General features: G+C 34.6%; 1 protein-coding gene across 4 annotated transcripts in view; it reads right to left on the bottom strand.

The window, feature by feature from the left end:
- CNTN3 (contactin 3) overlaps nt 1-25,492 on the bottom strand; it is a 353,908-nt gene that overhangs the window by 214,699 nt on the left and 113,717 nt on the right. For all 4 annotated transcript variants that reach the window (XM_024245434.3, XM_054551883.2, XM_054551884.2 and 1 more), the window contains exons 3-4: nt 20,074-20,200; nt 6,833-7,008 (exon numbers count right to left, since the gene is read on the bottom strand). In XM_024245434.3, the coding sequence (XP_024101202.3) occupies nt 6,833-7,008; nt 20,074-20,200 (303 nt within the window). The remainder of the gene's footprint in view (nt 1-6,832; nt 7,009-20,073; nt 20,201-25,492) is intronic.

Genomic DNA, 25,492 nt, shown 5'->3' with positions numbered 1-25,492 from the left:
GACATGGAGGATGTGACACCCTAAAACAATGAACACCAAGAAAGAAGAAGATGTGTAATGTGGGTGTCGGGGGGTGGACAGAGCAGAGATTTGTAGGGGATAATTAGAGTGAGTGATGGTGAAAGGAGATATCAGAAAGACAATTTTGTTGCTGATATACAGGAAAACCAATCCAACTGGAGCATTCCGATGGCTCTAGGATATAATTCCCCAAGAAGATAAAACTAACAGAATATTCTGATTACATCTCAGTATCTGAGAGGACATCCAAAAATTTGGCCAAAATTTTGGTGGACTTAAGTATGAGACTACAGAAAATCAATAAGTAAAATAATGTAATAAGACTACTATTAGAAAAAAAAATCATGCATGAAAGGAAAAATATTCAGAATTATTGTTTGCTGCAAAACTCATCTCTGGATATCCTTTACAAAGTCAGAGTGATGTAAACACTGAATATTGACCTAACTGAAATTATGGCCCAATAAAATCCTATAATAACATGGCCTAAGCTGATGCTTATTCAAATATGAATCAACTGGAAACTGGTTCCAGTCTTCTACAGTCTTCTTCCCATCTTCTAGTTTCAAACACAGGCAGGCTAAAATCTGTATCCTCTGTGAAGTTTTGGGTGTGGGCTGGTTTGAGAAACTGTCTTGTGATCACTGGGGACTCTATCCAGTTGTGGCATATTCAGTGAAATGCAATGTGCATTTGACTTTTTTTCTTTATGTATTTTGTAAGAATTATGGCTTTTGTAAAAATTTATGGATTTTGTAAGCCTCATAATAATGCAATATCATATTGCTGTGGTGGTAAGGTGGTGGTAGAAGAGTGTTGTAGCATCAGCTGGCATAGTTAATGGTCAACAGTAATACTTAAAACTGAAAAAACAAAATCAATAAGTGGCAATATAAGCAAGTTATTCACACACATTTAGATAAATACCAAAAGAAACAGTGAAAATGTTGAAAGTAGTTTCTTCTAAAAAGGAAAAATAGAGAAAATATGGACAAAAGCTTGATGTTTTCCTTAAAAATAAAAAATGTAGATGTTTGCACATGCTCACGTTATTTCTGATATAGAAGAAAAACTAGAAGATAAATGGAACATTAGCACTAATGTCTAATTCACAGGGTTAAAAATTCAGCAAAAATATTCAGCAAAAATAGTATAGGATTCTCTAGGTGGGCTATACTGTTTAAAACATTATAATCCTCATTGTTGGAGATATTGATTAACTTTAGATTTTGTTAAACATAGATACTAAAATTTCTAGGGAAGTTACTATAAGAAAATAAGTAGGATGTATAATATCCAATGCTTTTGAGGGAGAAAGTAGTTCAACCAATCCACGTGAAAGGAAGAAAGAAAAAAAAGAACATAAAAATCAGACCAGATTAATATAACAATATTAATATATTAACATATAAACTAGAAGGCAAAATGCTCTATTGAAGATAGTGTCACCACTTGTTGACAAAAAAATACAGTCACTCTAAATTTTGAGACACAAATAATTGACTAAATACATACAGTTTAAATAGAAATACCAGGAGAAACTAAAAAAGCCACCATCAATCTGAGAGAAAAATGATAGATTAGGCATCAGTAATGATATAGGTGATTTGAGCAACATAATTAACAAATTTAACCCAATGAACATATGGAGAACACCACACTCAGTATTTAGAGAATATCCATTTTTTAAGGACATATGAATCATTTATTAAAAAAACTAATCATATGTTGGGCCACAGAAAAAATATCAACAATTTCCAAGAATTAATATCTTACAGTCCATTCTCTGGTCAATGGGCTACTAGGTTAGAAATCAGTATCAAAAGATGACTAGTAGAACTCCACGTTTGGAAATTTAAAATACGTGTCACATCTGGTAACTCACAAATCAAAGAAAATCATAATGGAATTATAACATTTACTGAACTGAAACAGAACAAATTTGCTATATGTCTAATTCTTTGAATACCGCTAAAACTGTACTTTCAGGGAAATTTAAAACCATACAAATTTATATCAGAAGAGAATAAAGTATAGAAAAGAATAAGTTAACCATACAAGTTAAGTAATTAGAAAAGAACTATAAAAAATACAACAACTTTGGAAGAACAATAGATAAGAGAAAAATGAATGAAATAGAGCATAGAAATTTGAAAGTGAGGAATAATAACATCAAATTCTAACAAACTATATTCTAAAAGTGTACCAAGATAATATTTATAAGAGAACATTAAATATATGTCTAGATAAAGCAGAAATGAGAAAAATAATTTTAAAACTTTTGAAACATTTTTTACCAGTATATTAGAAAACATAAATGAAATGGATAAAATTCCTGGAAAAAATACAACTTATCAGAAAGAAATAACACTCAATACATTCAATGAATAGTTAAAGCATTTCCTCAAAGAAAACTCCAAACCTAAGTTATACACCTTTTTCAAGGAAAAGATAATTCCAATATTTCTCAACATTTTCTAGTGAATAGAAAAAATAAGGAATAATCTCCAGGTCACTTTTGGAGGTGAAAATAACTTTGAAAGTAAAGCCAAAAAAGGATAGCTAGAAAAGGATAAATAGGCAAAAGTACTACAGAAAATATTAGCAAACAGCTAACATCCAGGTATTTTTTAAAACTGCATAAACTCCAACTTGAAACTAACCCAGGAATAGAAGGTCACCTAATACTAGTAAATGTTCACCATATTAACATATTAAAGGAGAAAGACAGCATCACTATCCCAGTAAAACTAAGAACAGAATTTAAAATAATAAATCATTCATTATAAAAACTAAACTAGCTGATAAATACGTGATAAAGGGAATCTATAAAATCTAGGGTAAACATATCAGATGTATGGCCTTTTCACTTTCATTTGATCACAACCACTATTTTCAAGCCACTTGAACATTAAGATACAATTTCTTTAGTTTTTCACTAGTGTTAAAAGTGGAGCATCAACCATATTTTCATTTACTCATTTACCCATGAAGGACACAGAAGTACTTTCTCCATAGCTGAGAGAAACAAAGAAGTTACGGCTAATCACATAAATATACAACATAGTCAAGAGAAGAGACACAGCTAAATTGAACAATTAGAGAACATTTTTCAATGACAGCACTTGAACATCCATTTGCCTGCAGCAAAGACAGTTAAGATTCCTCTGAAGTCATGAGCATCCTACTATTACAAGGGTCTCCATTCTAATCCCTTCTTTCAGTTAGCATATTACTTTTTCTTCAAGCCTATGAAGTTAAAGCAATGCTCTACTGTAGCTAATCATTTGGAATTACTGATGTAGTAATTATCTTCTACTTCTTTTCTCATCTTCTTTGGTTTCTTTATCAGAAATCTATGTCCCAACCACATGAATATTAAAAAACATTTTTTATCTTTCCAGTCCAATGTGGTGTCAGGTGAAGAATACCCAATGTTGCTTCTTGTAACTTCCAAATAAAACACTTAGAAAAACACCAAAAATGCAGAAAAAACCAAAAAATATAATTTCACTGTACAGCAACACAGCTAAGCAATCAAATGTCAATATATAGGGAATAAATAAAACTTGTAAAGCAGAGGGGGACAGAACGAGGGGAAACCCAAGGTATTCAACGTTACATCTTAGGTTTGCTTTATGAAAGGGAGATTTATAATAAAGGTAGGAAAATAGTTTCTACTTCACTCTCACTCACCTTATGTATCCTCACATGGTGCACCCCAACTCAGAAACTCAAGGACAGTACCAAACAAAGAAAATGAATAATTTCTGTTGGGAGAAGCAATCTGCCATGTGCTCTGGGCTCTCTTGCAAGTTTTTGCTGGGTGTGCCAAGAAGGAATGAATGGTCTAACCGCTCATTGCCATGCCCTCATCTCAGGGATGTGTTTGCAGAGAGCAACCTGGGGGGTTAAGGTAATGTCTCCCTCTAGGACAAGGACCAGGCTTGCTTACTGTCTGCTGTAGAAGAGATGGATTATGTAAGCCCAATGTTTCTCATAGATGGCTGCAGTGTCTACCCTAGCCTTATTGCATTTCTCTGTGGGACTTGGAGTTAAGGGGAACTCAATCAAACACGCTGAACCTCATGATGCTTTATGTTCTAAGAATAATAAAGTCCTTAGTCACTGACCTAGGAGCCTCATGTCTTCTTCCAGACTCTATGAAACAGTAAGACTAGCTTATTAGCTCCTAAGTAGATTAAAATCCCATCCCTCATTCAACAACTTCACCCCACTCTGCCTAAATAAAGTGCTGGCCAAGAACTAGGGGCAGAGTGCAAGAGGTGAAAGATAATTTTAGAGGTATTTTCTCATACACGTCATATTCTTTTTTTCTCTTACAAGTCATACTTTTCAGGAGGGGCTGACTGAGGAAATACCTGTAAGTTAATTATATTTCTTCATATGTTATCAGGTATGAAATTAAGAATCCATAGTAGAAAAACATCACTAGAGGAATGTATGTATCACTTCATAAGAGGAATGACTCCTAGAAACAAGGAATTAGGCTGCGAATTGCTCATCTCCCACTCTTCACAGGGCAAAGACTGCAGGGCCTGGGTAGTCCACCAACACCATCTTGTAGACAAAGACTGAGTTTAGACACGATTTGTTTTAGAACCTATTGCACATACTTAAGCATAAAAATGGAAACACCAAATGGAAGCGGTGGAGGAAACCCTGCCTCTAAGATCATAAATAGCATTTCAGAAAACTGACTGTATCTTCAAAAGAATACAAAAAGATGTGGCACCTATGAATCAGGAACAGGAAGTCATAGGAAAGAACAGGCTGAGATGAAAAGAATTTCAAAGAATGGGACACAAAAAAAGAAATCCAATATAGATGATCATGCCATTTGAAAATATAAATTGAACATAAAACTAAAATATATAAAAGGAAACTCTCCTGAACTGTATACAAAACGTATATGTACAAAAAAAGAATTTTTCAAGTTCTAAGGAAAGTAAATTAAAATAACCTAAACTTAGCTATATGCTGGAAATCTATATGTTTTAAACTAAAAAGATGAAGAAAAAATAATCCTATATACAACCAAGTGAACCCCAAAATATGAGGGGTGGTGGTGAGCTCCCCAAAACCGGAAATTAGCCTGGCCACCTTCCTCTCCTCAGCAGCACTAGTTCCAGAAGACAACAGAGCAAAACACTTGGAATTCTCTGTTAAATAGCTCCAAGACTCAACATTTATTATCAACCAAATGATGTCCTCACTTTCAAGGGAATATGATGACATTCCTTAAAATGAAAAAGCATGAAACATACTTGAATTTTTTAATGTAACATAGTAGATGTTACAAATATTTTAAAATTTATTGAGAAATTTTACAAAATAAGAATATAAAAATAAGAAGAGGTCTGGTAGTTGGCACTAATGCCAGGTAAAACGTAGATACATCATAGATTTTTGCAAAATTCTGGTTAACAACTATATGCATATACGCAATTATCTATGAGAAGACTATTACATATATATTTATACATATACAAGCATATATATTCCTATATACATTAAAATAACATAATTTAAATCAATAACCATGGAAATTGCACTAAGACTGCAAAATATAGCGCAAGAGGAAAAAGGAAACCAAACGCTTTGTTTATAATGGAGAAACTTTGAAAAAATAAACTTAAATTCTATTAGAGAAATATATACAAAGTACTTTAGTAAATTTAAGAGTAACTAGTTGTATAATATAAACATCACATGTAGCTTTCGAAATATGCAGGGAAGATACAATTAAAAAATATTTTGCCTACAGAAAAAAATAAAGAGAAAACAAAGGAAAAAACGAAATAAATATGAAAAACAGAACACACAGAATATAATGGCACAAGCAAAGCCAACCCTTGCCATTGTTAAAATAGAAAGCAAAAGAACAGACTAGGCATTAAATGACCTAGCATTAATTTAATAAAAAGTTTATGGGGAAAACAGAAAGAACACTGCCTCATTATAAGAACACATGCACTGCAATTTCAGAATTATTGAGGTATCAATAACTACAAGAAATCTCAGAACCAAGGTAATCATGATATGCATTATGTACAAAATACACAACTAAAATAAAGACAGACTAATAAAAAGAAACAAAAAAAAAAGAGTAAATAAGCAAAGATAAAAAATAAATTGAGCCTCTGGGTCCAAGTCCAAATTTCCTAGAGAAAGCATGTGACTTTCTCAGGTTGGGCTATGTGTCCACCTAGGTCCAAATAACATGGTACAAAATGGCTTCCAGAGCCCAGGCCTCAGTGGGAGCTGTGCTGAGGGTAATTTGTGAGGTCATCTGTGACAAGACCCCAGAGGAGTCAACAACATGTCACCACATATGGTAATTTCTTCTTGTTCTCACAGTCTTTCTTCCTTAATATTTTCAGGTTTGTCAGACGGAATTTTCTAAAAGTTCCTCAAAAGCAAGGACCATGTCTGACAATTCTTTCACATTTTTTACACAGTAAAATGCACATAGTAGCTGCTCAATAAAAATATCCTCAACTGCATTCTTTTCTGTTCCCTAAACAGAATCCTTGTGAAATACTAAAACAGAACACACACACACACACCTACATGCACACATGCACACCTGCATACACACAGACACACACACATACACACATTTTAAGCTCTGATTTGAACACTACAAAATGTCCAAAAAACATACTGAATTGCTTTCTCAGTCTATTTATTGAATAAAACCCATGTATTATGTTTGAAATCCAAAACAACTACACAAATTACATATTTTCTAATGCTGGATTTGCTAGACATGTGAACATAAACTTACAGGCAAACTGAAGTTTGGCTTCTCTGCTGACGATTGTTCCAAGTGAATTTGTTGCAAAACATTGGTAAGTTCCTGTATCCCAATTTCTGTTGGGATTAATAACCACAAGATTTCCTCCATTCAACTTATAACGATGTTCCATACTCATATCAATATCACTTCCATTCAGCTTCCATCTGTAAAACAAATATCAAGGTTTTCCCCTCCTTAGTATTTTTAACTTAAAAGAAGGCTCTCCATTATAAAATCTACTTTATACATTATCCCTCATATAAGTAAAAAGTGATACACATATTATTCTAGTGTTACATAACTGAAGATCAAATATGTCCAAATATTTACCAGAAATGAAAAGTAAAAGCACAGTAGAAGGTGCAACAGAGTAGCATCTAGAAGTTAAAGTTTTTAAAGGTTTCTTAGGAGGTGGCAATGATTTCATTTGTTCACTGGGGAAAAATTAGGCTAGGTCTGTGTAGGCAAAGATGAAGTAGAAAGTTGAGATAATTATCTCAGATATTTTAGGCCAAGATCCTGCTGACAATGAAGGAAGAAAACAGCACATTTCTTTGATTTATCCAGATTGACTGAGCACATTTAATAAATTAATTCGGTAAGTGCTCAACTATCCATTTCAATTTGTCTGGGTAAATACCTGTCCCCGAAGCATTCTCCACTATTTTAAGCCATTACAGTGCTATTTACAAAATGGTACACTGTGGTAAATGACCATAAACACCACCTAGGGGGTTGGAAAAGTAAAGGCACTAACCCCAGAGTCATATTTATCAATGAGAAGCCTAAAGATAGATGAAGAGAGAAGCTGGTTTTTAAATAAGCGTTTTTAAGCTGAAAGTTTTTAAACAGTAAGTATGCTTGACATATCACAGTACTTCACCTTTAAATACGCATTCATATCTCACAATCTCAAGAACACATTACCATAAAAAACATGGCACCCACCTCCTAGATGACCCAATTTTTATAATAAAGTTACACTGCCATCAGTTCTGTAAATTGTAGCATATTATAACAATGGTCATATCAATTATTTTTTATAATAATTTGCCAAAAATGAAAAATATAATGCCCATTTTACAGATAATGATTTTAATAAAGCAACTGTGTGAGTTGACAACTGTCCCCAAAACTATTAATTGGTGGGATCAGAAGTGGCACCTACTTGAATTCCAGCTCAGAGTTCTTCAATGATGTTATGGGCCATCCAAAAATTATTGCTTTAATAGATACAATATTTAACCTGCACATATTTTGTGAAAACATATAAAGAGATGAAATATGAACATCATCTCAAATAGAAGTGCATAAAGTTAAATGGAATATTATACAACTGTGAAAGTGGGCCACTTTTATAAACATGGATGACTCAAACAATGTTGCATAAAAAGGTAAATTAAAAAATTCAGTTGAATACCATTTATGTGAAGTTTTAAAACACAGTTGAGGTTTATAATTTTCAGACCCTTTAAAATACACTTACTACATTATAATGTATAATACATTATAATATAGAATCATTATACATTATAATTATTTTATATATTTTATATATAATTATACAGTATAATATATTAGTATTATATAATTAATTGTAAGTGTATTTTAAAAGGTATGAAAATTATAGACCTCAACTTTTTTTTTTTCTGAGATGGAGTCTCACTCTGTCTCCCAGGCTGTAGTGCAGTGGCGCGATCTCAGCTCACTGCAAGCTCTGCCTCCCAAGTTCATGCCATTCTCCTGCCTCAGCCTCCAGAGTAGCTGGGACTACAGGTGCCTGACACCATGCCTGGCTAATTTTTTTGTACTTTTAGTAGAGACAGGGTTTCACTGTGTTAGCCAGGATGGTCTCAATCTCCTGAACTCGTGATCCACCTGCCTCGGCCTCCCAAAGTGCTGGGATTACAGGCGTGAGCCACCGCGCCAGGCCATAAACTTCAATTTTAATGTATTTTAAAGCTCTCATGGAGAGAAAGTAAAATGTGTTTAGGGGGCCTACACTGGGAAATTTAGCTTTTTTGGTTTTAGTTCTTAATTTAGTTCTTAAATTAAGAAGTAATTATATGGATGTTTATCATTATGCCCTATGGTATGTCTATATCATTTTCTGTATATGAAATAATGCATAATGAAGTTTTAATGACTGAGTAGTAAAGAAAATGGGTGAGTTTATAAGTTTAATCCGTACTGCTCAAAGTAATATTTTATCATTTGCTAATTTTAAAAATCAAGGCTTTCTCACTTTTTCTTTTTTCCTTCACATATGAACTCCTCAGGTCTTAAAGCAATATTTTTAATAAGACCCAAATGAAATTAAGAGAACAAACTGGAGGTTCCAACTCTTCTCTTTTGAACTGGAACAAAATTAGAAAGAAAAGCTACAACATCTTTTTCATTTATGGCAGATTCCTGCTGTTGGTTTTTGTTTGGTTTACTTGTAAAGTAACTCTCTTATTATCCTTCCCAAATCAAGTCCATATCTCATGAACATTTGTGTCACTATGTCTCATTTTGATTTTAAGTCTACCCTTAAGGTTTGAATTTGAACTGGGAGCACTCATAAACCTTCTTTCATCTTATTCCATCCCAAGTCCTAGAACTACAGAAATTCAGAAAAGCAAGTAAAATAAAGAAAAAGTGTCCATTCACACTATTTGTGAATACTATGAAACACAATATGGTCTGCAGGCCAGCATCATCACCCCATGAGAGTCTGTTGGAGATGCAGAATCTAGGGCCCTACCCCACATCTACTGAGTCAGAATCTACATCTTAAGATTTCCCAGTGTCTAATATGCATATTCAAGTTTGAGAAGAACTGATCTAGACCATCCCCAGCAAGTAACCATGGACTGCCTACAGTAGACACAAGCAGAAAAGAACTGCTCACTTTTAATTTAGCCTATTTCATATTCAACAATCGATTAGAAAGCCCTTCCCTCTCTCCTCCCCTTCCCTCCCTCCCTCCCTTCTTCCTTCCTTCCCTTCTTCCCTCCCTCCCTTCCTCCCTTCCTCCCTCCCTCCCTTCTTCTCAGTCAGTAAAAAAACATTTATGAAGTGTCTATATTGGGCAATTTTCTATGTTCTGAAGTTGTGGTAAAAGGTCCCTGACTTCATGAAGCTCACATTTTTGTAGATATTTTTTCCCTAGTTTCCTAGTTTCTGTTCCCATCCCCACCCCTCTGCCTAATCCCCAGGCCTTAGCCATGCCTTTCAAGCAACAGCATAATGAAAAGAAATGGGATTCGGTACCAACTGCTCAATGGTTTATCAGTTGGACTCACCTGACACCCACTGCATGACCATGGAAAATTACCTAACACCCCTGAACCTAAGCTTTTAACATATAAAATGGAGATAATGCCATCTATCCCACAGGATTGCTCTTCAAATTGATTCAGACAATGTATGCAAAGCTCTCAGCTCAGTGCTTCCACAGGGTAGGCATTCAACAAAACGGGCAAATGCCATGGTTAATATGGGATGAGGCCCCATCAAAGGCTGCAAATCCATCTGTCCCCTTTGCTTCTCTTTTGTTTCATTCCCATCAAGCACATGTTGGTTCTATGTTCGATTGAATGCTTTTAGTCCTCTCCTTTTACATGGAACAGACTACGTCTTCCACATATGGTTGGATGACATTGGTGCCTGCCCTGAGAAGTCAGCAAAAAGTGGGATGAGAACACATACTGACACTGACTTTTAAAGAACACATCTGACAGTAAATCATAAGTGGGTGGGTTTAATTTTTAAGCTGTAAGAGATTTCTCAGTTACTAAGTGACTAAATGCTTGCAGTGGGAAAAGCTCCTCTAAACACAAATCAGGAAAGATGCAGTTAAGTTCAAACACTTTTGAATGAAAGACTCTCATGACAAAGGGCACTTGAGTTTTCCTCACCTAAGAAGAGCAGTTTTTATAGGAAAAAGCACTTTTTAGCTCAGGAGTTAGAATGTTTATGGCCTGACTAAGCATGCCTGATGGCTTCATTTGAAAATTGTGTTTTTGTGTTTAGCTGAAGAATAATCAAGGTACAGTGGCTATATGGAAAATTTTAAAGATTAAAAAATATGGAGAAGCACTTATTCTTACGTATTTAACAGCTGGAAAGATTTAAGAAACCATAAAAGATGCTGGAATATACTTTATTTCATTAGTTGTCTAAGATGTAAAACTATTGTCCTTATGTTTTGACTAAAGAACCAAAATGGAAAAGATTTGTTCCATTACACACAAATGCTGCTCACTTCCTTTAGTTCAGTCTTCATCATACAGACACAATCCCTAGATTATTTCACTATGTGAAAAGGCAAAGACTATTATTTTTAAAATGTGTTCCTGCATTTTTAAATATGTTCCCAAAGTATTAGTGCATTTGCGTTAGTAAACTCTTTAGAGCTAAAATATACTTGCCATAACCAGAAGAATGTTAATTTTCTTTTAACAAAGCAATATAATTATTTTTCTCCTGCCTAATACTATTCATCATTAAATGGAACTCACCCCAGGTTATATAAAATTTCTCAATATCTTATTAAACATTGATTGTTTTCTCTCTTGCTGAAAATATGTGAACTCAAAAGGGTTGTCTTTGTTTAAACTCTGAAATGTGCAAGTAATCTCTGGGCCTAAGCTGCCAACAGATATTAATATTTTATCCTGAGAAACAAACTAGTATTCCTAAGTTCCCAATGCAAAATACTCATATTTGGGACTGATTTCTAAGTATGTCTAGTATTTTCATTCATGTAAGAAATGAATAATAAGGGCCAGGCACAGTGGCTCATGCCTGTAATCCTAGTACTTTGGGAGGCCAAGCTGGGAATATTTCTTGAAGCCAGTAGTTTGAGACCAGCCTGGGCAACACGGAGAAACCATCTTTACAAAAAAAAAAGTGAAAATTAGCCAGGTGTGATGGCATGTGCTTGTAGTCCCAGCTACTCGGGAGACTAAGGTGAGAGGGCTTGAGCCTGGAAGATGGAAGTTGCTGTTGCTGCCAGCTGAGATGACCGCTGCACTCCAGTGTTGGCAACAGAGCCAGATCCTGTCTCAAAAAAAAAAAAAAAAAACTTGAAGGGATGCGCAGGTTCAGCTCCTTCTTTTACAAAGTATGTGTCCAGTAAATCTTCAAATTAGACTCATTTTCTTTGCAGAAAACTGTAATCCAACTGTGCAGGCTTCATAAACACAACATTCAGTAGTAAGTTGTGACAGGTAAATGGCACACACGGGTCATAAATTTGGAATCTTATAGTAGTAAACATTGCCTTTTGGTTCTGCATATTCATAATTCTTTGTAAAAGTTACAAATTTCTACTTTTATCAAGGAATTTAAAAGTTCACCAGGAACTCTAAGTATCATAATGAAATCTTTTTGAAATATGAAAATTATTTAAAACTTCATAAAAGTATATTTGCATACCCAAATTCCATTCTAAAAGACTTAATGCAGTGATCTGGAACAAAAGAAGACAACCTCATGTCTCTTGGGGCTACACACACCAGCATTTCAATCATACAACATTTACATTGTGCTCCAGAAGCAAAGTAGCCTTGTAGCTTCAGCTTGGTGGTAAATGTCAGAAGATTAAACACTGTTGCATAATTATCATGTTGTAACACTCTTGAATGATCCTATAAGTTCAGTGTCAGCCTTCAGTGTTCAAACACTCATTCTACACAAATTAGAATTTGCTTTTAGAATCACAAGTGAGAAATGATTTATTACTCATATTTCACAAATCTAGTAATTCTCAATGAGCTGTCATCCTCTTAAACTGGTTTGTGTGTAGGTTCTATGTGAACTTGTGTCTCAGTCAATAATCAGAGAAATATTTGGGGTACTGGAATTAGAAGTCCTAGGTTACTGGCCTACTTAAGGGAGCGTAGCTTTGATCAATCCCCTTCTTTTAAATCTTAGTTACATTCTCTACACACAACAGGGACACTGGCTAGAAAAGGTAGTGTCTGAGAGAAATTGGACCAAGCCTAATAAAATATAATGGTGGAGTCTAAGGCAGATTTCCACCTATAAATGAATATGAATACAATTTCCTTAAAACAGCTGCATGCCCTGAGGCCAACAATTTTTGATTCTTGAATAGAAAGCATAATGTACCTGACATAGGAGATATTTCAAAACTGGTAGTTATTACTCCTAAATGATAAAAACTGTAGTTGTCACTTTCAGGAAATAAACTAAAACATCAATGGCTGAGGGTATAAAAATCACTGCCTTACAATACAAAGAACAAACTATGTTTGAGAGAGAGAAAGAAAATGAATGTGTGTGTGTGTGTATGTGTGTGTCTGTAAACACAAATTTGTATAATGAGTTAAATCAGTAAAAAAGCCTAAATTCTAAGAGTCAAAAGGTGCTTTTCAAAGTTTGTAAGCTCCACTGGATAATGACTATTTCAATCACTGTTGAATTTCTACCATCAGGCATCATATTTCGTACATGACAGGGACTAATAGAAGTTTCTTGAATAAAGCAATCTAATTCTATTCTCTACCCTAGCCATAACTAACCTCCACATAGTCTTCACTGACCGTGGTCATCTATATTGCCAATAAACAATCTTAAAGATATAGGGAATTAATGCATCATTATTTTCCTTTATCTTACTAGTTATTATTATTTAACATATTAGTTATTATCAGAAATGGCAACCTTTTCACAAAACCACACTAGCATATGGAATAACAATAATGAATATAAACACAGATCTATTTTGTCATTGGTATAATTTAAGGCAGCAGGCTCTAAATTGTGTCTTCCATTTGAACTTGCTAATAAGGTTAGACAATATTACAACTTGAAATTGAAGCTAACAAAACTGACTTTAAGTAGTTTAAAAAATAAGCCCCAAATAGAATTCACCTCACAGTTGATTATATAAAGCTATTGTCTTTCAGAATATCTGCTCCGTCACACAAGATCTTGTCTGGACAATGGACATACAAACAACATTCTGGAGAAAAACAAACGTTGCATTTTAAACTTCAACATAAACCAATGCGAAAAGAACAAAATAACTTACGAAAATTTGGGAGGGTCTGGGATTTCGGTTTAGGAAATATGCCCACACTAAACACTTGTTAAATCAACAGGCAATACTTTATTTGGGGTTTGACAGGAAAATTAGAAATTTAATCACAGAAGCAATTTGTGGTTTTAGATGCAGCTTTCAAGTTAATAAGCAAATGCGTTTGTGTTCAAATGCAATGTTTGTTAATATGTTTACTGAAGTGATGAGAATAATTGCAGCCTTCGAAAGAATGAATGTCTGAATTTGCATATTCAATACTTTATCCAAAAATAACTAGTTAGACTTCAGCAATAATTGCTAAAGACCTAAATGACTTAAAGATGCGATGCTGTTTTTTAAAAAAAATTGAATGTTTAAAATGTGTTTTATGATATAGATTCTCATTTCTCACTCATTGATAAATTTTGAACATACATAAAAACATAAAACAGATTAGAGAGCTACATTGGGATTAAAAGAACTGTTCACTTTACACGGTTCTAACCTGGTTCATATCAATCAGGGATTCTCTTAAAATTATTTCAAGGAGTGTTACAGATGTTTTCCCTTATTGCCTTCCCTGCAGCCATCTTAGCTTTTCCTGGTAACAGCTCCTCCATTCTCCTTTAAAGAAGCCCTCCTCACAGGACCCTGGCCTGGCCAGTCAGAACATTCCGTGGCTCAACCTTACCGATTGCTTAAGAATGTGAATGTGACCCAACTGATTTAGCTTGTGTTTGATCAATACGTGTACATCCATTCCCCTTGCCCCACTGAAAAAACACAAGAAAGAGAAACAAAAAAAGGATATGATTTATTTTGTTATACTATCACCTTTAATATCTAAAATCTAACCTTTGTGTCTCTGCTGGGTATTGACTACTGACAGGATTAGCTTCATTTTTATTTCATATTTTTCTGACATCATTTGGAGCTTTTGATGACATTTATTAGAAAGATACCCTACTCTTCCAGTTGACATTTTGCAGAAGAAATGAGTAGCCTGGAGTTCCAGGCAGCCATCTTTGTCACCTCAAGGCAATTTGTCTTTAAATGGAGCCAAAAAATAAGACTCAATACAAATTTAAGAATATCTTACAGAATAAACTATTAACAACTTCTGACCCTGTGATCCTTCATGATATTATTGACTCCTGAAATATAATACAATCCCAAATTCCATTATTTGTTTTCCACCTTATTAACTTTATACCACTTTGTTGATGCCACTAATTAGGCATTCACTATTTTGCTAAGCATCTGGAATGTAAGAATGAAGAACACACTTCACCTTTAAAGGTGTCTCCACTTTTAAAGGAGTTACAGCCTACTACGGCAATCTGACTTCATTTTGATAAGCTTTATCATACAGGTAATGCAATGCAATGGTTGGGCACATTGTTTGAGCACAGAATCCAGCACTAAGAATGTCAAGAAGGCTGCCTAGGAGAGATGACAGTGCAACCAAGTTTAAGTTGCCCAGTAAGAGGTGTATCTACCTCTGTTTGCCTCAGGCACTGGAGATATTCTTTAGTGTTTATGCTTTGTCTTCATTCCACCATGTGGCTATTTCATTACTCTCCCTGGCTGATTGTGGGTGTGGGGACCAGAGCTCACCAGCTGGAGAAGGCAGGATGTGGAAAGGAGTTGAACTTGAGCATGAACACAGAGAACTGGACTTATAAATCTGACAAAAAGGATTTCATTTCTTTAAGTGCCAGAATAATTTAGAGGAACGATAACTCATCTTGCCTTGAGGCATAAAAGTAAAATAACAATGATATCAGATCTTACATAGCAATAAGAAATATGTAAAGGACAAAGTGCATATAATCAAAATTATGCTTAAAAATGTCATATATATGCTATATTATGATATAGACTATATAGCATATAGCACATATACTATATATATACTATATATTCTAAAAATGGAACACTATATGTATATAGAATTGATAGCATACACATAGTGTGTGTGTATATATATATAGCACCAAATACAGTACTATGTATAGTACTCTGTGTGCCTAGATATATATTACTATGTGTCAATATACAGACAAGAAATAAACTCAGACTTCCCTTCCTTACATCCACTCCTTGAATAAATGGTTAGCAGAAATTAGCATATTATTTTATTTTCCCTTTCTTTCTTATACTGAATGCATTTAGTTGACTATCAGTAAATTAAATGCATTCAGTTGACTATCAGTAAACTAAATATGTGCAGGATGTGACTCCATTATAGACAACCATGTTTAAGGGCAACTGTGGCCAGGAAAGACCTCCACTTTGCAATGATATTTAGCCCTTACAACTTCTGTATCCAAGATTCCTTACACTCTATTAAAATTGTTTACCTGTTCCTATAGAGCTGAAAGAGAATAATGCTCTTTTTACTTCCTTGTGAAGAGAGAAAAATGAAAGCGCATTTAAGAAAAGAGTTGTGGGCCCAGGGGTTGACCTGAAACATTCTGTAAGCCTGGACATATTCATCTGTACTGTCAAATACAGTGGCAACTAGCCACACGTGGCTACCAAGCACTTGAAATGAAGCTTCTGTGACTGAACAACTGAATTTTTAATTTCACTTAATTGATTTAAATTTCAATGGCCACATGTGATTACTGGCTACCATATTGGACAGCAAACTTCTAAGTCTTGAGCTAGACTAAAAGTTGGAAACACAAGGCCTACATGGGCCACATTCAGACTTACGACTTACCTTTTTTGGTCTACATTATGTTTTAAAAGAAAAACAGAGTTAACAGTAAAGTTACAGATTCCAAAAGGAAAATATCTAAATTTTAAAACTCTCTTAGAAAGCTTTGGTAATACCGGACCAGGATTCCTAGATGGTAACAATTGGCCAGTCCTGAGAAGCAGTTATGACCACATAATGATAGGCTTAGGGTTGAATGATAGACAGTTTCCAGTCATTATTCAATGTCTATATGTTCTTCAGGCAGGCCTTCCTCTTTCAATGTTGTTATTTGCCTGGTCCCTGTTGGCATGTACCTATTTTACCCCAATCTCACTGAAACAAGTGGCCCCTTTAAATGGCATCAGCAGCAGCGACCAGGGATTCTCCTATTTGTGGTCTTTCATCTTAGCATTAGTTGATTGGACATTTCTAACCCCACAAAAAGTGGAAGAAAATCTTTCCCATTTAGAAAAAGTATTAATACTTCCTCAGGGTAACCTCCTTCAGCACTATCAGCAATTACAATGAGACTGAATACTAATTAACCTTTAAATATAGGCTTTGGGGCTCAGGCAGGGAAATGCAAAAGAAAGAATAAAATCCTCAATTAAACCCTAAGACAAGTAATTTCTCTTGAGAATTTCTGAACTTTTGGATTTCTAACATGGCCAATTAAGAGTTCTTTTTACCTGATGGGATAAAAACAAAGACAAGATCACTCTTCAGACAAGTTGGCATCAGTCTATAAGGCAGGATTTGGTCTTTCAAAGGACATTCTTTTACAAGATTCTTTAACTTTATTCTGAATCCTTAAAAACATGTTTGGATTGCCTTTAAAAAGTGGTTTCACATGGCTCCTTAATGTTCCTCCTTGGCTGTCTCTCTATCTGCTTATATTTATGATTATATATGTTAAAAAATACTTTTTCTGACTTCATGTAAAAAAATCCACCATATTCTTCCTTTTTATGTCCTCGATGTCATTATATATTTACAGTATTTATTTGTGATTTTTGAAGGACAATAAAAAAATAGGAATAGGCAAGCATATTTTATTCTGGACCATTTTAAAGAATAATGTGAAATATTACCTAGTTGAATATTAAAATTAAAAGGTAGGAAAAAATAGGCCAAAAATAAAGATGTCATCTAAAAAGATAAATTTGTCATTACAACCCACATTATTCCACAATATTCCACATTATTCCACATCCCATTTACTGCAGTGGCACAACCTATTTCTTACTCAGATAACATGAATAACAAGGGGTTGTTTCTTGTTAAAACAAAGTCTGATATTTCTTAGAATGAAACGAGCTTCCCTTGTGTTTTCTAGGTCTCAGTTTCTAGTGGTCATAAACTTTTAGTTTCTAGTGGTCATAAACTTTTAGTTTAAGTGAAATTTATATTGGTTACAAATCTTAATTTTAGAAAATTTTTAAAGTTATAATGAAAGTATCTGCTCTATTTGGCTACAAACCAAAAATCGTCAAACAATACCAAACATGTTAAATTTCTTCATTTATCAAACCTAAAAGTAATAAATCAGCCCAAATCACACATCTCCTAGTCTCGGTAACAGATTTTGTTAAAACTGCAACATATAAATGCCAGGATGATATCCCAGGACGTATAATAAAACAAGAATCACTATGCAAACAGTGAAACTTCTTTATCAACATTTTACATGTTATCAATATATTTAAATACAGATTCCATGGCAATACAATAGGCACCTGTTATTTAAAGACATAATTACTACACAAGGTTATTTTTGGATATCTAAGCTCAAGACATTTGGCTATTTGATAAAACTATACAAACATAATTAATCTATTCATTTAGAAATATATTCCTATATGACTAAATCTTGTATCTTGACAACTTTTCAGGTGAACACATTTATCACCAAATTATTCATACGATAAACACCAGGAAATACAACTTTACTGACAACAGAAAAACAGCCCACACATGAGTCATTCATATGGCTGCTTTATCATATTTACAGCTATGTCTATGAGAATAATCTTTCATTTCAGGGAGAAACAAACAGATGCATTTAAAAGGTGTTAGAATGCCTTACAAAAATGTTGGAAAAAATATTGTTAAGCTGATCTGTTCAACTTTCCCCATAAGAAGAAAATATTTCCAGATGTTGCATATGCTTATGTCTGATTAACGGAACTAGTTCATGAAATAGTTTCTTCCTTTTATAAATGATTTTATTAAATAACTTTCTTATTTCTATAGCAAGAGGTAGAGGCAGAGAAAAACTTTTTCTCATCTTTGCCAACTCTAATCAGTAACCTGGAATTATAACGCTTATTTTGTTGAAGTATACAATAGGGCATCAATAAATATGTTGTTAAATATTGTTGAAAGAGACTGATCTTGATTACTTCCAGATGCAAAAATACAAAACCTACCTTCTGCCCCAATCTTGACCCAATTTACCAATGACTATTGGCTTCAATTATTTATATAGTTTAAGAGAACAACAGAGGCTCAATAAGATCTAAATGACAACTCTAAACATTTAAAATTTTATTAATACTGGCTGAAGTTTGCTTATTCTGCAGATTATAGAAAAGGTTTTGTCAAGCAAACTAATAGTGTGAATGGGGTTTTCGTAGTAGATGTTCACATTGCATGAAACAGCATGTTGTTTTAAAGGCGTCTTGAATACTTTCTTTCAACCACTTATAAGAATGCAGCACGTAATTTATAAATAATTCATCTCTTCATAAAAATGGGTCTCCCAAGCACTCCTAAGAGTAAAAATGATTAATCCTGGGTTATTTAATAATACAAATACCCATCTGATCCAAATAATCCATCATCATCCCCAAAATATCAATATTTTTTTCTTAAGGTGGTGGGAGTATGGATTTTTTTTCTTTTTTCCTTATACCTTTGCATGATGTTTGAAAGTTTTTAGTGAAGAGGAATTGTTTATATAATCTTAAAAATATAGACTTTAACTTGATATACATCTAACAAATGAAATATGTTTTCTCTTCAAAAATCATTAAAATGACTTTGGTAAGAATACATTTTATTCTTCCATACTTATTGAACCTCCAAGCACATATCCAGTAAAATGGTAAATGAACAAAAGGTGGCACACAGAAGTATTTGTTTAACTATGATTTCAAATTAACTTTAAAACACAATTTCATCCCCACAATGAATGTGTTCTTGACAAGTACATGTAAATCCAAGTTTATAAATTAAATTGCACTATATATCAATGAAAAGACATTATTTACTTCAGGGATTCTGCCATGATCAATAATCAATCAAATATATGCTACATATAGATTTAAATCTTCATATATTAAATCTGTTGAATATATCATACAACTATAGCTTCATGTATTTTTTTCTTACTGATGGCATAAATATATTGAAGCAAAAAAAAATTCACAATCGCCACGTAAGTGTGTTTAGTTTTTTTTAATTGAATTTTCAAACTTTTCACTGTACCTGTAATGAGGTGACGGACTGCCTCTTGCTTCACAATTTAAAGTTATTTTTTTATCTTCTGAACCAACAGGGAAAATGCTGTTGCTGGGTTCTCTGATAAATACAGGGCCTTGTAAGAGAAGCTCACCTATATGGGTGGGAGACATCCAAAAAATAATAATCAGTAAAAGGTATTGTAAAAAGTTACATTCCAGTATTGGAGAAAACAAGGAACTAAAAATTCTAGTACTGCTCCATTTGCATACAAAGCAAAATGCTCTGTAGACATTGTATTGTTAAAGGGAATCAATTAACCCACTCAACAGCATAGTACCACCTCTATGAGAACTAAAGTTGGTATGAAAAATATTGCCATATTAAGATCATTTCATACTGCAGCAATTACTTTTTATTACAACAAACTACATCTAAGCGTAGATTGGTTAATAAACTATTACACCAAGTCTTTTTTGTCATAGCCTTTTCGCCAAACTAAAGCTGAATTCAAAATGAATTCAACACCTGAGTATTTTCATAAAATCGGCTTGGCATGCAAACCTTAAGCTTGATAATGTTATTTTTCCATTTGGAATGAAAAACACTCAATATTTTGATGGGATGTCCATTTTATTACTAGCAAATTGAAGAGAAACATACAGCACTGAACAAGTGTCTTTTTAAAGATGTTTCTACTTTGGCTAAAAGAACTTGAACATGCTCTGAGGAGAATTTCCACATACAGAAAAAAAAACAAATCTCTCTATTGTACTATGTGTTTAAAAAAGAACAAGATAATGCCACCACCAAAATGCTTATGGGACTGCAGTTGTATAATCATTGCCATAGCATTTCTGAAAACAAACAAATTCGCCCAAAAAAAAAAGCTCTTTACTTTCCTATTTTGCTTGGAATGCTCAGCAAAATTACAGAGGAGTTTCTATTAACTCAGAGAATGAATAAACAGACTAAGAGACAAAGAATCCATGAAAAGTCAGACAAAGTAAACTAGATCAAAAAGCAGCAAAAAAGGCCCTAAAACAATGAACTAGCATTTTGGCTACTTCAAATAGCAGTTAACATTAATAAAAATATTTACCATAAGTGTAACAACAATAAAATAACAATATGATTAAAATAATCATTGAAATGATAAAAATAGCAGCTGCTAAAGCTGAAATTCTAAAGTAAATTCTGTGTGCCCAAATGTGTTCATTAATCCTCAGAATATTCTGTGAGGTAAATGCCATAATTATTCCCAACAGAAGACAAATGCTGTGCCTAAGAGTGGTTAGGTGGCAGGAGCAAGTTTACACAGCATTGCAGAATGTAAAACACACATTCTAGAATAATGGATTCCACAGTCCATGCAGGGATATTCTCTCACCCTTTATGTAAGGAATTTGGCCTTACCCTAGGTCTGATCTTTGCCCTCAGCTTCCAGGAGCTAATCTATGCCATAGCTGATTGAAATGTCTGTTTACGATGGGGACTGGCCACACTAGATCTTACAGTGGGGCCAGCCGCACCCAATAGTCTTGCGTTGGAAACTGGCCACATCAGACAGACTAACCATGTGATTAAGGGTGAGAGATTTGGGTCACGTGGTATCAAATGACGTGGAGACTGAGCTCAACCACATGTGCAACCAGTCAGTCACACCTACATAATGAGGTCTCAATAAATAACTCTAGACACGGAGGCTCAACGAGTTCCTGGTTGGCTATCACACTCCTTGAGTATTGTCACACATCAATACCGGAAGGGTCAGATGTCCTGTGGACAATAAAAGCTGTGCATTTGAAACCTTCCAGACTCTGCCCTATGTGTGTCTTCCTCTAGCTGATTTTAGTATGGATCCTTTCCCTGTAAATAATATAACTGTGAGTATAACAGTTTTCAGCAACGTTTGTAAGTCCTTTTAGCAAATTATCAAAAATGAGGATAGTTTGGAAACTTCTTGAACTCAAAGACTGTTAGAAGGGCAAGCTCACAGCTCAGCTGACTCGGGGCAACTTTGCACCACAACATCACCACACAATTAGCCCTTACTAATCCCCACCATCCTTTAAGAAAGCAGCTTGCTATCCCCCTTAGTCTCTGATCTTTACCTGATCATTACTTCTATCACGGGAAATTGCCAAAGGAAAAAAAAAAAAAGCTTCCGTTTCCCTTTTTAGGAAACAGCAACTTCCAGAAGAAATGGATTTTAAAATTGCTACTAACATTCCTAATTTAAAAGAGGCAATATTGCTATTTTCTTCATTTTTGCCCCTCAACCAATTCACTGAATAGAAATAATAAGTAAAAACAAAAATGCCATTCTGTTCTATTAATTGAATTAATTGTCCTAGAAAGTCGAAAATATTTGTGATATCTTTTTACAAATATTTGTAAATATAGTGAACATTTCCTAACATTTTTCTAGTATAATAGCTTCTGATTTACTTCTGATAACATATATTTCATTATTTATGAGATGGGATAGCATCTTTTTTCCTGACAAATTCTGATGTATGTACAGCTTGAAAGCAATAATGCATTAACATAATGGTATAAATTTGGAAATAACAGGAAAGTTGGGGAGATAAACCAAAAGAAGAAAGGTTAGTAGAGATAAGAAAGCAGTGGTTTAAATGAAAAAGGCAAAGAGAGGTGTTCAAAAAATTTCCTCCAAGTGGTCACAATAAAAACTCAAATACCCATCCTATCATTATCTAATAAAAGTCATGTCCCAAACGATGCTACATGGCTTCTCCAGAGGCCACTATTAATTTTAAATAAGAATGTTAAACTACTAGGAGCATTTTCTTCTGATATCCTTTTGAGAGAAGGATAATAACTACTAATTTGCTAACATTTATTGAACCAGGCACCATGAACTATGTGCCAGGCACACTAAGCAGCTATTTACATCCTTTGCTTCTCCTATCTCAAGCTCCCCTGACCCCAGCTCCTGATCTCTGAGGTCCAGCCACACTGCTCTTGTTCCTGCTTCTCAGACACGCTGGGCTTCGTGTCACTTCTGGGCTCACACACGTGTTCTTCTTGTGTTTTGGTTTCTTTTTGTCATTCAGAATTTAGCATAAATGTCGCTTTCTCAGCTTAAATGTGACCATCCACATTCTCCCTCATCTAAAGTCATTATACACCCTTCATTTCCACCAGTCACAGATATCAAAGCACATCTCACAACCTCACGAGATCTTTCTACATAAACACTACACGTTTCTGTATGTGTTTGTTATTTATTTGTATCGAATTCAGTGCTGTATACTCAGCTCCTAAAACATGGTAGATATTCAATATCTGTCTGTAGAATGAATAAGATGAACGAAACAATCCTCATAATAACTCTATATGAGGCAGATACTATTTTACAGCTAGTGATTTATAAAGCTAAGATTTTAATTTCAGAGCTCATCTTCTCACCTTGCACATGGTTTGGCCTCCCCAGAAGAAGTGAGGCCTAGAAAGGTTAAATGACCTGACCATAGCAACAGAGTTTCTTGGTGAAAGACCTGATATCAACCCGAGTATTCATATTCTTGGTTTGTTTCCCTTTCCATGAAGCCACACTGTTCTCAATATGGTCAGACGTGAAAATTAACCAACAGCCTGCTTTTTCAACTTCAGTATTTCCTGATGGTGCTGGAGTTAACGGCCTATGAGGCACATATCTGCCATCTCTGAAATTTAAGGCTACTAAAGGCTTTCAGCCCATCAGCAGCCATTTGGGAGCCTCCAATGCCTCTTAAAAAGTAAGTACAAAATAATAATCAAACGTGACAGGTCAGTGCATGCTTCATACTCAGAAAAGAGACAAGGCCACTCAATCTTGCTTCACGGGAATGAAATAGGTGATGAGAGATGCTGGCGTTTCATGTTCTAGTCTCTTGCCAGCAATATAAACTTAAAAGGAATAGATTCTGAAGTCTCTGCTAATCTAAAAGAAATTATCCAACATTTTCTTCAAAATGAATTTTGATCCTCAAAAAGACAGAGCCTTGACTATTCACATAGCTATTCATAACCAGTAAAAAGCACCCTCTCTGAAAACAGAAGGGGGCCTTTTGCCTAACTAATGGATTCAGTGTAACATTCAGATTGATGCTAAACTTTACTTTTTGTGACGGGGCATTTTTTTGACATGCTAGCCTGGCTCCAAAGCTCCATTTCAAATGTACAACCTAAAATAAGGGGCACATCATACTTCCGAACAGGACTAATAAGTCCAAAAATCCAATCCTAAGGTGTTATTTTTCCCCCCAAATACCTATAGGCAACAAGGAAAAACTGCCTTTGAATGTAAGTACAAGCTTTATGAGCTCCTAAGGTAATGTCACGTAAAAGATCAGACCGCAGACAATCAATTCTAATGGTCATACTCTACACAATTTTTATGAAGACTGACAAAGAAAACATAGACAAGGGATTCTGGGCAAGCTGCATTACTCTACTAAAAGAAATGAAATTCCTAAAAGACAGTGATGATATCTGAAATTCCTAGGGAACAGGAAAGCACATCCTATTTTTCCTTGCTGATTTATGTCACATCTACATGGAAAACAAAAACCAGCAGTGCATTTCAAAACACAGGGTAAATCACAACAGGGTGTAAGGGTAGGCAATGCAATTAAAGACAGAATTTAAGAGGACATGGATTTAGAAAGGAATATTCCATGCACATACAAGGCATCAAACCCAAACAGAGTAAGCTCTAGCCTGGGTCAAAGAAAGTAAAATCATATGCCGCCAATGAAATAAGATCCATATTCTAGGCCCCACTATTCTTTAGGAAAAAACTTTTAAAAGATGGAAACTTTTTTTAGAAATGAGATATCTTCTATTTTGGCAATGGTAGTTTAAAGCTGGAAAATGCCAAAGAAACAAGACCAAAATAAAATTCCATTTATATGCTTCCAATGTCAGAGGAAGATAAAGTATTCGATCTTAGAATATTTCATTTCTTTAACAAATATCTGAATGCCAGACATGTGCCACATGTGAAAAACTGGCTGTGGCAGATGCTGCTGGTAGTCCACTCAATAGCTATCGCCTGCCCTTCTTCCCAGCCCTTAGAGTCAGCCTTTCACTGTGGAGACTGAAAGCTCCAGAGATACTAGCTTTCCAGAACTCTTTGTCATTCTCGGCTGGGAAGCAGGGTAGCCAGGGGAGATTGGCTTATGAGACCACTAAAAGCCCAAGAGGGTGTATTCATTTTCTAGGGTTGCTATAACGAAGTACCACAGACTGGGTGGCTTCCAAAACAGAATTTTTTGTCTCACAGTTCAGGGGGCTGAAAGTCTGTATCAAGATGTTAGCAGGGTTGATTTCTTCTCAGGGTTGTGAGAGAAGGATCTGTTCCAGACCTCTCTGCTTGGCTTGTAGATGGCTATCTTCTCCCTGTATCTCTCTTCATATCATCTTCCCTTTATGTGTG

Source organism: Pongo abelii, chromosome 2, assembly GCF_028885655.2.
Source record: "Pongo abelii isolate AG06213 chromosome 2, NHGRI_mPonAbe1-v2.0_pri, whole genome shotgun sequence".
Lineage (NCBI taxonomy): Eukaryota > Metazoa > Chordata > Mammalia > Primates > Hominidae > Pongo > Pongo abelii.
The sequence above is the reverse complement of the archived record's forward strand: the minus strand, read 5'-3'. Positions and strand labels throughout refer to the sequence as shown.